This window comes from Chiloscyllium plagiosum, unplaced genomic scaffold (genome assembly GCF_037043375.1).
Source record: "Chiloscyllium plagiosum isolate Xiang-an unplaced genomic scaffold, Cpla_swu_hap1 HiC_scaffold_35, whole genome shotgun sequence".
Classification (NCBI taxonomy): Eukaryota; Metazoa; Chordata; class Chondrichthyes; order Orectolobiformes; family Hemiscylliidae; genus Chiloscyllium; species Chiloscyllium plagiosum.
In genome coordinates this window covers 66884053-66898400 of record NW_028270173.1, presented here as the reverse complement: position 1 = coordinate 66898400, position 14348 = coordinate 66884053, and the positions used below count along the sequence as shown (strand labels likewise).

At 42.2% G+C, this 14348-nt stretch overlaps 1 protein-coding gene and 1 long non-coding RNA gene across 2 annotated transcripts in view; both read left to right on the top strand.

The window, feature by feature from the left end:
* LOC122541288 (uncharacterized) overlaps window positions 1–14348 on the top strand; it is a 612062-nt gene that overhangs the window by 586132 nt on the left and 11582 nt on the right. The window lies entirely within an intron of this gene.
* LOC148141085 (neuropeptides capa receptor-like) lies at window positions 6925–7923 on the top strand. Its single transcript, XM_087979788.1, has one exon. The coding sequence runs from the start codon at window positions 6925–6927 to the stop codon at window positions 7921–7923; it is 999 nt and encodes a 332-aa protein (XP_087835914.1).

Below are 14348 nucleotides of genomic sequence, written 5' to 3'. Positions count from 1 at the left end.
GGTTATGGAGAGAGATAGGTGCGTGCAATAGGGTAGGTTTTACAATTGGGGGAAGGGTAATTACGATGCTGTAAGACAGGATCTGAGGTGCATAAGTTGGGAGCATAGGCTGTCAGGGAAGGATGTCGTGGAAATGTGGAACTTTTTCAAGGAACAGATACGACGTGTCCTTGATATGTATGTACCTGTCAGGCAGGAAAGAGATGTTCGTGTGAGGGAACCTTGGTTGACGAGGGTGGTTGAATGTCTTGTAAAGAGGAAGAAGGAGGCTTACGTAAGGTTGAGGAAACAGGGTTCAGACAGAGCAGTGGAGGGATACAGGATAGCCAGAAGGGACCTGAAGAAAGGGATTAGGAGAGCTAAGAGAGGGCATGAAAAATCTTTGGCGGATAGGACCAAGGATAACCCAAAGGCGTATGTGAGAAACATGAGAATGACGAGAACGAGGGTAGGTCCGATCAAGGATAGTAGTGGGAGACTGTGTATTGAGTCGGAAGAGATAGGAGAGGTCTTGAATGAGTACTTTTCTTCAGTATTTACGAACGAGAGGGACCGTATTGTTGAAGAGGAGAGTGTGAAACGGACTGGTAAGCTACAGGAGATACTTGTTAGGAAGGAAGATGTGTTGGGCATTTTGAACAACTTGAAGATAGACAAGTCCCCGGGCCTGACGGGATATATCCTAGGATTATTTGGGAAGCAAGAGAGGAAATTGCAGTACCGTTGGCAATGATCTTTTCGTCTTCACTGTCAACGGGGGTGGTACCAGGGGACTGGAGAGTGGCGAATGTTGTGCCCCTGTTCAAAAAAGGAAATAGGGATAACCCCGGGAATTACAGGCCAGTTAGTCTTACTTCGGGTGGTAGGCAAAGTAATGGAAAGGGTACAGAGGGATAGGATTTATGAGTATCTGGAAAGACACTGCTTGATTAGGGACAGCCAGCACGGATTTGTGAAGGGTAGGTCTTGCCTTACAAGTCTGATTGAATACTTTGAGGAGGTGACCAAGCATGTGGATGAAGGTAGAGCAGTGGATGTAGTATACATGGATTTTAGTAAGGCATTTGATAAGGTTCCCCATGGTAGGCTTTTGCGGAAAGTCAGGAGGCATGGGATAGAGGGAAATTTGCACAATTGGATAGATACCGGCTAACCGGTCGAAGTCAGAGAGTGGTGGTAGATGGTAAATATTCAGCCTGGAGCCCAGTTACAAGTGGAGTTCCGCAGGGATCAGTTCTGGGTCCTCTGCTGTTCGTAATTTTTATTAATGACTTGGATGAGGGAGTTGAAGGGTGGGTCAGTAAATTTGCAGATGATACGAAGATTGGTGGAGTTGTGGATAGTGAGGAGGGCTGTTGTCGGCTGCAAAGGGACTTAGATATGATGCAGAGCTGGGCTGAGGCATGGCAGATGGAGTTCAACCCTGTCAAGTGTGAGGTTGTCCATTTTGGAAAGATAAATAAGAATGCAGAATACAGAGTTAACGGTCGGGTTCTTAGTGAGGTCGAGGAACAGAGGGATCTTGGGGTCTATGTTCATAGGTCTTTGAAAGTTGCCACTCAGATAGAGCTTGTAAGAAGGCCTATGGTGTATTAGCGTTCATTAACAGAGGGATTGAATTCAAGTGTTGTGAAGTGATGTTGCAACTCTACAGGACTTTGATTAGGCCACATTTGCAGTACTGTGTGCAGTTCTGGTCGCCTCACTTTAGGAAAGATGTGGAAACTTTGGAGAGGGTGCAGAGAAGATTTACCAGGATGTTGCCTGGAATGGAGAATAGGTCGTACGAGGATAGGTTGAGAGTGCTAGGCCTTTTCTCGTTGGAACGGCGAAGGATGAGGAGTGACTTGATAGAGGTTTATAAGATGATCAGAGGAATAGATAGAGTAGACAGTCAGAAACTTTTTCCCCGGGTGCAACAGAGTGTTACAAGGGGACATAAATTTAAGGTGAAGGGTGGAAGGTATAGGGGAGATGTCAGGGGTGGGTTCTTTAACCAGAGAGTGGCGGGGGCATGGAATGCGCTGCCTGTGGGAGTGGTAGAGTCAGAATCTTTGGTGACCTTTAAGCGGCAATTGGATAAGTCCATGGATGGGTGCTTAAGCTAGTACAAATGTTCGGCACAACATCGTGGACCGAAGGGCCTGTTCTGTGCTGTATTCTTCTATGTTCACTTTGTGACATGTGTCCTCCTTGGGAGGAAGAGGTTTTGATGAGAATCACCCATCAATCAGTTTTAAAGCAACGTATAATTTTTTTTTAAACTTGTTGTTTAGATTAGATTAGATTAGATTAGATTACTTACAGTGTGGAAACAGGCCCTTCGGCCCAACAAGTCCACACCGACCCGCCGAAGCGTAACCCACCCATACCCCTACCCCTACATTTACCCCTTTACCTAACACTACGGGCAATTTAGCATGGCCAATTCACCTGACTTGCACATCTTTGGACTATGGGAGGAAACCGGAACCCCCGGAGGAAACCCACGCAGACACGGGGAGAACGTGCAAACTCCACACAGTCAGTCGCCTGAGTCGGGAATTGAACCCGGGTCTCTGGCGCTGCGAGGCAGCAGTGCTAACCACTGTGCCACCGTGCCGCCCACAAATAGGAAGAAAAATGTCTGTTTCAATGAAATAAACACTAGCTTCATTACCTGCAATATTATGACTATAGTTAATATCTGAGTTGATGTGGAATACATAAAATTAACAATCCAGATTACAGAACATTTAATGTAACGTACGAGCCTCCCCCATTTACCACGTTTTCTAGCCCTGAATGAATATTCCATATTCATGAACTTCAGTTGCTCTCTCTCTCATTAACTACACTCTATATTCTATGTCTACTCAACACAACTCTATACTAACATGGCTATCAAATCCAGTTACTAGAATTACGATCAATGCTATTCTTTTAATTTGATAATGACAAACATTTGGACTCTGCCAAGGAGCCTAATCTCTGTCACTCGTTGCTTGTTTTTTGTACCGTACCCTGACCTTCCAGCACAACTGCATGTTAACTCTGTGGTGCACCAAACTCAGGTTTGCGTAAGGATCCTTTACATAAGGATTGATTATGTTTTTTTCAATCAGATGCGTCCATTTCTACAGTTAAACATAATTCGCAATCTTAAACATTCACAAAGAGGAGTTCGCAATAAACTGAACTCAATGAGATTAAAACTCTCTTAAGTTTCATCCTGACTACAGGTGAAGAGGTTATAGCTGTTGGAGGACAATCATCACAGCCATCATACATCTTTACTGCAATTCTTCAGGGTCATGTCCTACAATCCAGAATCTGAATGTCTCAACAATGTCCTCCCCTCCAAATTAGAGATGCTTTCTCAGGATTGTGCAATATTCAGGACCATTTATAACAATTAGGGAATGAAGAGGTCTGTGTCCATATCCAGCATCCAAGGAGCAGGAAAATCTATGTTTCGGGCATAAGCCCTTCTTCAGGAATTAAGGAATTTCCCTGAAGTAGGGCTTATGCATGAAACGTCGATTCTCCTGCTACTTGGATGCTGTCTGACCTGCTGCGCTTTTCCAGCAACACATTTTTCAGCTCTGATCTCCAGCATTTGTAGTCCTCACTTTCTCACTGTGTCCATATCCAGTGACATAACATCTCGCTTGGGCTGATAATCGACAAGTAACATTCACAGCCTGCAAACACGAGACAACGACCATCTCCAAACAGTGAGAACCTACCAATCTCCCAATGACTTCACTGAATGCATGACAGTCAACAACCTGAGTCGGCCGTTGACAGGAAAATGACCTGCTCCAGCCACTCAAGTGCTGTGGCCACAGGAGCAAGTCAGATATACTGGTTACTTTAATAATAAGCTGCCTGCCTCCCGCTCCAATCCATGTCTACCATCCAGAAAGCGATGGAACACTCCTCATGTATCTGGCTGAGTACAGCTCAAATACAACACTGAGAGCAACACTCACTTATGAAGTTGAAGGAGTGTACTGTACCTTTCAGAGTGAAAGCTGTTACCACTGAGAGTGTTCAAGAATCTGTCATATGACTGACTAACAGGCTCAGAGTATAGTGGAAACTTGAAAATATGCAATATTTGGCTGTTTTCACAACATTTTGAATTGAACCAATCACTTTAAACTATGCCGTAGGATAGTAAAACGCAATTGAATTTGAATTTATTGTTTTTGTTAAATTTGAACAAAATAGATAATCCAATGTTTCAGTTAAAAATGAAGTGGATATTTATTTAGGGCTAACTGGAGAGCGATAAACTGCCATCAAGACAGAGACTGCCTTCAGAACACTCTCTGACAAATTTACCTTTTTCATATTAACATCTTTGCAGCAAAAGACCGAAGACCAGCTAGGGAGATCTACAGCTGAAAGGAGGAGGACACTAACGACAACAGCCACTGTCTGGTTTTGAAAATTAAGTTGATGTAATTTTAAGAGGGGCTTTTATTGGTATAATATGTTGTTACACAGTTGGAGGTAAATCATTTCTAGAAAAGAGGCTTAGAGCTGTGAATAGTTGCTGTCTAATGTTCACCTTTGGAGAAACTGAATAAAATTGATTCTTTTTTCTTTAAATAGTGGAATTTGGGGAGTTCTGTGTCATTCATACTTTAACAGATTTTTGTGTCTTTGGTTTAATTAGCAGAAGGGTTTACCGCCGTATGGTAACAGCTTGGGGGATCATCTGGGATTTGAATCCCGGAACTCTGACACCCAAAGCAATAACTAAGCTCCACATTGTGCAGGACATACAGGTGATTGATCGGTGTGCCAATCACCACATTCAGGATTCACTTCCTAAACCAAAGAATGCATGACCAGTAATGAATATCACTTATAAGATGCAAACCAGTAACAGACCAAGTCTCTTTTTGGCAGCACCTCACAAGCCTATGACCTCCAGCATCTGGAAGAACAAGAGCAGCAGCTACATAGAAATGCCTCAACATGAAAGCTCGCCTTCAAGCTGGATTTCGTTGTGACTTTAAACTATTGTCATTCCATCATTGTTGCTGGGATAACATTCTGCAATTCTTCCCCTAAAACACAGTGGGCTTTCTGTACATCAGGGAATGTAGATATTCAAAAAGCCAGATTGCCAACACCATCGCAAAGGGAATACAACTGGGCTAGCTCCCAAAGCTCAGATTATGTTAGTACCTTTACAAATAATCACTATTCCTAAATCTGCATGAGGATACCCCTGAACCACAGGGATGATTACTGTCCATTGGAATATCCTGTATGGCAGAGAGCAGGAGAAGTGCCCAAGGGGAAAGGCTGGATCCTTCTTGCTGCTGAGGTCCTACCAAATTTAGGGGATCAGATATCCCAGCGGTTAATCCGTGACCACTTATTTTACTGAGTCCAACGCATTTCCCAACTCTTACTGGTCTCAAAGCCAAGAGGCAGATCCTTTTGCCTCGGTTCTCTGTGCTTTGCACTGGTCTTTGCTTTGTTGTTCCCTACGTTAGACAACTGCATTGAATCTCTTACCTTAGAAAATGGATCAATTCTGGGAGATACATTTCAGTGATAGTGGATTTACTGTGGTGATATCCAATCCAGAGAATGGTCTAAAAAGAGAGAAGTCATCTGTGCCAGGGAGTTAGCTAGGCATGGGGACCCCCATTTTCTTTCATTCTTTAAAGGGATGTGGGTGTCTCTGGCTAGGCCAACAATTACCACCCTTCCCTAATTTCCCACAGGGCAGGTAAGAGTCAACCAGATTGTTGTGGATCTGGAGTCACATCTATATCAGACTAGGTATGGATCTCAGACTATCCTCCCCAAAGGAATGAGCTTTTTTTCTTTATTTCCCCCCCAACAACTGCTAACTGTTGCATTGTCATCATCAGACATTGGAAGTTCAGTTTTTGTTTAACTGGAATTCCACAATCTGACATGGTAGACATAAAACCCAGCTCCCTAGTATATTACCTGCATCTTAATTAATACTATGGTGATACGATGATTTGGACATCATCTCCCCTAACCATTAGAATTGGCCTGAATCCAGAGAGTCAGTCTCTGATGCCATCAATAGGACAATGCTTGAGTTTCCGAGAACAAGCTGTGGTACAGTTCTGGTGATTTCCATGCAGAGTGCTATGGAAATTCCTAGTCCCGGTGGTTGCTTCCAATCTGGGAGCGGGATCTCTGTTCACATGGAGAGGAGCTTGGGTGCATGAGCCTGAACATCAGGCAGCAAGCTTTGCTTAATCCCAGGTAAAGTATGTGATTTGTAAACCAGAAAGTTGCAATGACCGATGCTGCATGGATTCTGCTTCCATTTGGGCCAGGATTGTGGACATGAGAGGGGAGTCATACCAAATGTTAAAGTAATTCTTTGGATTGTGATGGGAATCCACCCTGGGACATGTTGGTTGGACTCATTGCTGAATAATTTCAAACTTCAGATCGTCAGGATGTTCAATTCTGTACATAAAGTACTCAGTGCCCGATCATTTGTTCATTCACATTGTGGACAGCATTCATTTCCTGACACTGTGGAGTTGTTAATGTTTACTGTTACTGTTCCCCATTACTGTTGTTCATACAGTGTGGATATACAACTCTGGAGGCAATCTGAACTGTGAAGACTCCAAAACCAAATGCAGGAATTTTGCAAACCGTGTCTGGGTTAGGTGTCTCCTGTTCTTTGTTTCACTGATCCCAGGTATATTTGAGTGGGTGTTGTGGGAAACTCCAGCCAGTCAGAGTGACCTATAAAACAGATGAAATCAAACACTGCCAATCTCAAACAAAACCCCACATTGAGTACGTGGTCATATTTCTGTGAGCAATCTGCTGCTCATATTCTTCCCTCTGTCTTTTAAAAGTGCAAATGATTCATTTAGACAAGAGTTTACGCTGTTGTTCAGATTCTTTAAATTTCATATGACACAGAGCATCTATTATCTTGCAGCTATTACTTACAGTCTGGGCTCAGGCGTTGAGAATGTTTCATTAGTAACTTCAAGTCTTCTTGTTTCCTTTCTCTCTCTTACAGTTAGTCTAATGGTGATTGTATTCTTAGCTCGGGGCAAGAATGGTCTTTCTACATGCAGCACTCGCTATCTGCTGGCCATGGCAACATCTGATCTATTGTTCATTCTTTCTGAAGTCGTACTTAATCGATTTATGTATTATTATTATCCACGGTGTTTCCTGGACATCACTCCTGTTTGTAGTGTCATCTATGCTCTGACCTGCTTGACCATTGATTGTTCTGTCTGGTTCACTGCTGCTTTTTCCTTTGATCGATTTGTCATCATTTGTTTACATCAAATGAAAACAAAGTATTGCACAGAGAAAACTGCAATGAGGATTCTAGCAGCAATCTGTATTTTCTTTTGTTTAAAGAACATTCCCAACTACTTTCGATTTAGACCTTGGAAGATCATCAACAATGTTCCAGTGTATTGTGTTACTAGTTCCAGTTATACATATGGCCAGCAATGGGCATGTTTTAAATACTTTGAACAATTTTTAACACCATTTTTGCCATTCATTTTTATTCTCTTTATCAACATTCTGACTGTTAGACATATCTTTGAGGCCATTAAGGTGCATAAGAGACTGAGGGGTCAGAGAAACACAAAGAATGACCCAGAGACAGAGAGCAGAAAGAAATCTGTGATTTTACTCTTTGCCATATCTGCCAGCTTCATCCTTCTCTGGTTGGGGTATATTTTACATTTCTTTCGTGTGAGTCGTTTCTTAGATTCTGATGCTTATTATCTCTTTGAACAATTCGCATATATGCTGCGAGACTTCAGTTGCTGCACAAATGTTTGCATTTATGTGGTGACGCAGAAAAATTTCAGAGACCAGTTAAAGTATGCTGTGAAATATCCAGTTATAAAAGTAGCTCAATTGATAAATAAATCCAAATAACTGAGAGTCAACATTAGCTGCTGTAGATAATGGATCATAATTTTAAAAATGTGAATGTTCCTATTTATAAAGATTAAATAATATACTTTTTAAAATGTGTATTTGATGACATATATATTTTCAGCTGTACTTTGTTCACATTCAGTTCCCCCCACTCCCTCGCCCGGAAGCTGCCATCAGTCCCTTTCTTTATTTGTTTATTTCCACCAATCAGCTGCAGTGTTGATGGGGAAATCCACAGCCCAATCAGAGGGCTCTGTGACAGACGGGATCCGAAGCTCGGGAATGCGGTTAGATGTGAGCCATGAGCCAACACCCTCACTGATTCCAAGAAAATAGTTTGTGGCTCTCACTGACTCCATGGAACTGACTTTGGATGAACCTTGTTTGCTTATGGTCTCACATTTGTGCTTGAGATCAATTCAAAAGGCCATTCACATCATCAACAAGAATTATTAATTCCATTTGCAACACAGCCATCCCTACCTCAGCTCATAATTGGTGAAACAGCTGTGACTGTTGAGAAAGGAATGCAGATTAGAGAACGCAGGGAAATAAATATTGATGTTTTAAAACCAGTTCCATTGTTACCTCTGCATCCTCATATCCCAGAATCATAGCGCCCTGCCTCTAGATTGTAAACTCCACACATTTACTTTGTCCAAATTCTTATCCCCTCCTGGCGTGTTTTATCAACAATTCCCATTCCTGGATCATTCACTGACCATAGTGATCTACACGGACATGTTGTACTCCAAATTCTCAATTTTACATTCTCACTCTTATTCCACATGTTCCAATATCATTCGTTGATTTCTTTGCTTTCTTGAACTGGTATAAATCTTGTCTTGTAATATCTTAATGAATTTGTTAGACATTCTGGTGGTAAATGTTACCATCTAATGTGATGATCAAAGAAATGATAGATTTCGCAGAATTATGTGAAATGACATGGCAGGTAAGAATGCCAAAAACAGTAACAAGGTATACAAGTGGGGGGAGCGGAGGTGGGTGAGAGAACACGCCAAGCCAGGCAGCATCAGGAGGTAGAGAAGGGAACATTTTCGGTGTAACCCTTTCTCAGAACTTGGGGTGGGTGTGGGGGAAGCTGTAGATAAAGGTAGTGGGCGGGGCAGTGTGGTGAGTTGGGGACAGGTGAAGACAGGTAGAGGGTAAGACCTGATTGGTCAATGGGAGGGATGAATCTGGTAGGTGGCTGAAATGAATGCAAGGGAGGGGCGGGGCTTGGACGGGAGGCCGGTATTGAGGGGTTGGGTGGGTTTGGAAAGGAAGTTGGATGATGGGAACAGAGGTTATTTCAAATCAAAGAACTCAATGTTGAATCCTCCAGCAGTAGGCTGCCCAGGCGGAACAGGAGATGTTGTTTCTCCAGTTTGTGGCTTGATTCATTGTAGTAATAGAGCAGGAAAAGGATGGTCATGTCGGAAAGGAAGTGAGAGGGGGAATTAGGATGGGCTTTGATTGCGGGACTGACAATCCTGTGTTAATGAGATGCGTCCACTTCTTGTCTGAAACCCCCTCTCAATTCTTCCGATTACTCAGCTCATTCTCCCGAATAAGATGCTCTTTGTAATTTATCTCCTTGAGTAAGTTATTTTTACCTGACCAAATGTCACCTTTGATAGGTCAACATTAACTCTAATGTGATATGATAAAAGTCTTATTAAGCATGATTTTCGAGACATAGAGCTGTAAAGTATGTAAACGTGCTTCTTGGTCCAACTCATCCATACCAAACACATATCCTGATGTAATGTAGTCCCTGCTATCAACATTTGGTCCCTATCCCTCTTAATCTTTCTATTTACATGTCTATCCAGATACCTTTTAAATGTTGTAATTGTGCCAGCTTTTACCACTTCCCTGACAGATCATTCCATGCACTCACCACTCTCAGTGTGAGAATGTTCCCCTTTGGTCCCTTTTTAATTTTCCCCCTTTCAGCTTCAACCGATGCCATTTAGGTTTGGACTTCTTTCTACTGTGAAAAAAATACCTTGGCTATTCACCCTATCCATGCCCCTCATCATTTTATAACCTTTTATAAGGACACCCCTCAGCCTCTGACGCTCCAGAGAAAAAAGCCCCAGCCTATTTAGCCTCCCTTGTAGCTAAAACCCTCCAGTGCCAATAACATTCTTGTAAATCTTTTCTGAATCACTTCAAGTTGAACATCTTTGCTATAGCAGACACAAGAACTGAAAGCACCTCATATTTACCTAAATTAAAATCCATCTGCCACTCCTATGCTCATTGGCCCGGCTGATCAAGATCCTGTTGCAGTTAGGTTTTCACCCTCCAGTCCTACGCTACTTCACCCATCTTTATCAGTAATTGATGTATTTCTATTGGGAGCCTACAATGTTCTGGGACAAACTTGATCAGTTCCTGGAGATTTAGTTACCTTTATGTTTTTTAAGATCTCCAGCATTTCCACTTCCATCATGTAAACTGTTTTCAAAACATCAATATTTATTACCCTGAGTTCACTAACACCATTTCTTTCTCAGCAGACACAACTGAAAACAAATATTCATTTAATGCCTCTCCCATCTCCTGACGTTCAACTGAAAGACAATCTCATTGATCTTTTGAGAGTACTACTCTCTCTCAAATTGCTCTCTTGCTCTTAAAGTATTTGTATAATTTGTTTGGATTATAGTTAACCTTATCTGACAAGGCTATCTCATTCCCTCTTTGCCTTCCTGAGTTCCTTTTTAAGAATGCCCCTACATTCTTTATATTTTTCAAGAGATTCGGTTGATCCTTTTTTTTCCCCTCTTGATGAGAACTTTAATATACTTGTTCATACATTGTTCCGTAATCTTACCAGCCTTGCCTTTCACTGTAACAGAAACAGAATGGTTCTGAACTCTCGTTATACACAATTGAAAGCCTCCCATTTGTCAGTCGTCCTTTTATCTCAGAACTGTTTACTCCAATCAATTTTTCAAAGCTCATGGCTTATTCCAAGTAAGATCTTTAACTTTTATGCAAGACTTATCCTTTTCCATAACTGTTTCAAAACTATCAGTACTATGATCACGAGTCCCAAAGTGCTCCCCATCAACACTTCAGTCACTTCCCCAGCCTAATTTCCAAACAGAAGATAGGGTGGCATGTAGCTCAGAGGTTAGCATTGCTACCTCAAAGTGAAAGGCTCTGGGTTTGTTTCCACCCTTGTTTGATAGAGTTTTCACATTCTCCCTATGTCTGTGTGGGTTTTAGCCCAAAGCCCAAATATGCGCAAGTTATGGAGATTGACCATGCTAAATTGCTGATGGTTTGCAGGTTAGGTGTGTTAAGTACGAAATATGGGGATGGGATCCTCTTCCATGGATTGACGTGAACTTGTTGGGTCAAAGAACGTGTTTCCACACAGTAGGAATTGCTCCTTCGCTAGTTGGAACATTTATATATTGATAAAGAAAACTTTCTTGAGCACATTTAACAAATTCTTCACCATCCAATTCTTTAAAATTATGGCAGTCCCAGTCAATGTTTGGACATTTGAAATCTCCTACTATTACAAGCTTATTGTTCTTACATATATTCGAGATGTCTACATGTTTGCTTCTCAATTCCTTCAACTATTTAGGTAAATGTGAAAAATAAATGGAGAATGGATTTAACACTTGGTATCTTGAAGTGAATTGAAAAAGGTATCAGTGAACCCCTTCTGACTACTGGAATGGGCTGCCAGAGAAAGTGGGGAGTGCCGGTACAGTTATGGAGTCATAGAAATATACAGCACAGAAACAGAGCCTTCGGTTCAACTCATCCATGCCGATCCGATATCGTAACCTAATCTAGTCCATTTTGCCAGCACTTGGCTCATAACCCTCTAAACCATTCTTATTCATATTGCCATCCAGATGCCTTTTAAATGTAGTTGTACCAGCCTCCATCACTTCCTCTGGCAGCTCATTCCATACAGGCACTAACGTCTGTGCGAAAAAGTTACCCCTTCGGTCCCTTTTATATCTTTCCTTTCTCACCCGAAAGCTATGCCCTCTAGTTCTGGACTCCCCCACTCCAGGGAAAAGACCTTGTCTATTTACCATAGCCATGCTTCTCATGATTTTATAAACCTCCATAAGGTCACACCTCAGCTTCAGTTACCTTACAAGCCATATATTTTCATTAAATGGTCTCTCGGAAATATCTAATCTAATTATACTTGTGATGTTTTCCTTAATCAAAAATGCCACTCGCTTTCCTCTCTTGCCTATCTATTTATCCTTCCTGTAACATCTAAAACCTAGAACATTGAACTGACAGTCCTGTCCTTCCCTCAGCCAAGCTTCTGTAAAGTTATGATATCCCAGCCCCATGTTTCCATCCGTGTCCTGAGCTCATCAGCCTTATCTGTAAGACCTCTTACATTGAAATAAATGTTGTTTAATTCATCAAAGTGACTTTGTTGTCTGACTGGCTCTTGTCTGTCTTTTCGAATTACCTTATTTTTAGATTCAGAAGCATCCTCACTTTCCGTTTATTTTCACTGGTACTTAGGAAGCCACCACCCCAATCACTAAATGTTTACAGGCTCCCAAAATAGAACGAGCAAATCTCCCTGCCAGGATATTGTTCCGTTTCCAGTTCAGATCAAACCCATCCTTTTTCTACCCCAGAAGAGACCCTAAAGATTCAAGAAACATAATTCCTGCATGTTGACCCATTGATTTATCTGTTCTATCCTTCCCTCATTTGAACTTGGGGCTGGAAGGAAACCAGAGATCACTACATTTTATGGTCTGCATTTTAACCTTCTACCCAATCTTTTATACTCACTCTGCAAAGCCTTTACCCTTTCCTTGACAATATCATTCCTCCCAACGTATACAACAACGTCCAGCTTCTTATTCTCCCATTTGGCAATATGCTTCACACGTTTTGAAACGTCCTTCACCCTGACACCAGAAAAGCAACATACTGTCCAAGGTTCATGCTCACTGCCACAGAATCTCTGTTTGTGCCTCTGAAAGGAGAGTCCCCATAACAATGATTCTTTTATATCTTGACAAAACCATTGAACACAAATTTATTCTTAGTAGTGCTCATCAGACCTTGGGCATTATATTCCCCTGAGAGACTCTCTCTTTCAAATATGTGTTTGAGAGAAGAATAGCAGCAGGAGAGTTCTGAACTACTCTCACCTTTCCTGACAGTAAATCATCTGTCTGACTGATGCTGCTGTGTAATCCCTTCTCTAAAGTTACTGGTCATCACACTCAGTTTGTCAGGGTTGCTTTCAGTGGGGTTAAGCTAAGAAGTAGAGCTGTCAATGGCACCTTATATATGAAAATGAGTTTACGTTCCTTTACCACAGATCTAATATGACACACAGAAAAAATAGGAAAAAATATGAATGTTGAAAAGAAATCAAACGCAATTGAACAAACAAAATAAATGACTCCTCATCGAAAAATCCAACATTCAGCTTTCAAGATCCGGATTAAAATAAACTCTCTCCAGAGCTGTCCAACTGTGTCAGCCTCTCCACAAGCAAAGATATCTCCTAGTTTACATTTTTTTGAAAATATTTTTTGTTAAAACTTACCCACCAGTGATGTCAAGCTCACAGGTCTATATTTCACAGGCATTTCCTTTCCACCTTTCTTAAAAAAAGGCCCAACATCAGCCTCCCTCCAGTCTTCTGGAACCTTACCACATCAGCCTCCCTCCAGTCTTCTGGAACCTTACCCATGCCTGATAATGACACAAATATCTCAGTAAGAGGGCTAGCAATCTCTTCCCTAGCTTCCTCACAGTCTGACATTTTTGAAGTACAGAGGATTGTTTAATGCTGGACCGTGTGATGTGAAGTCCACAAACAGTACAGCCTCCATCCGCTCCCAATCTATATCATGCCCACCACAGACAATGCTATATTGGAGGATTTGGACAATGTGCAAAACGTGGAGAATTCTTTGTGAAGAATAAAACTCCCAGAAGCAATGAACCAAAGATTTGCATTTGTCTCGATGGGACGGGACCAGCCTTGACCTGCCCATGGTACTCGAGAGCATAGCCCTGCCTGCAGCATGTCCGAATCCTTGGGGGAAGGCATCATCAGCCCCTCCCACGGGGGAAGGGGAGGAGACTGACTCCACTGTTTCTCCATCATTGACCCAGGGGAGACCACGTTGACACAGGGGAGACCGCACTGACCCACCGTGTCTCGGCCACTGTCCCAGGGTATCCTGCACTGACCCCACTGTGTATCTGTCACTGATCCAGGGAAGAGCACTCTAACCCCACTGTGTCTCTGTCATTGACCCAGGGGAGAGCACACTGCCCCACTGTGTCTCTTTTATTGACCCAATCACCATTGTCCTGGAGGTCATTCTCTCATTTGATAGAGGCGACTAGTGGTGAATTAACCTGAGGTTGACAAGGCA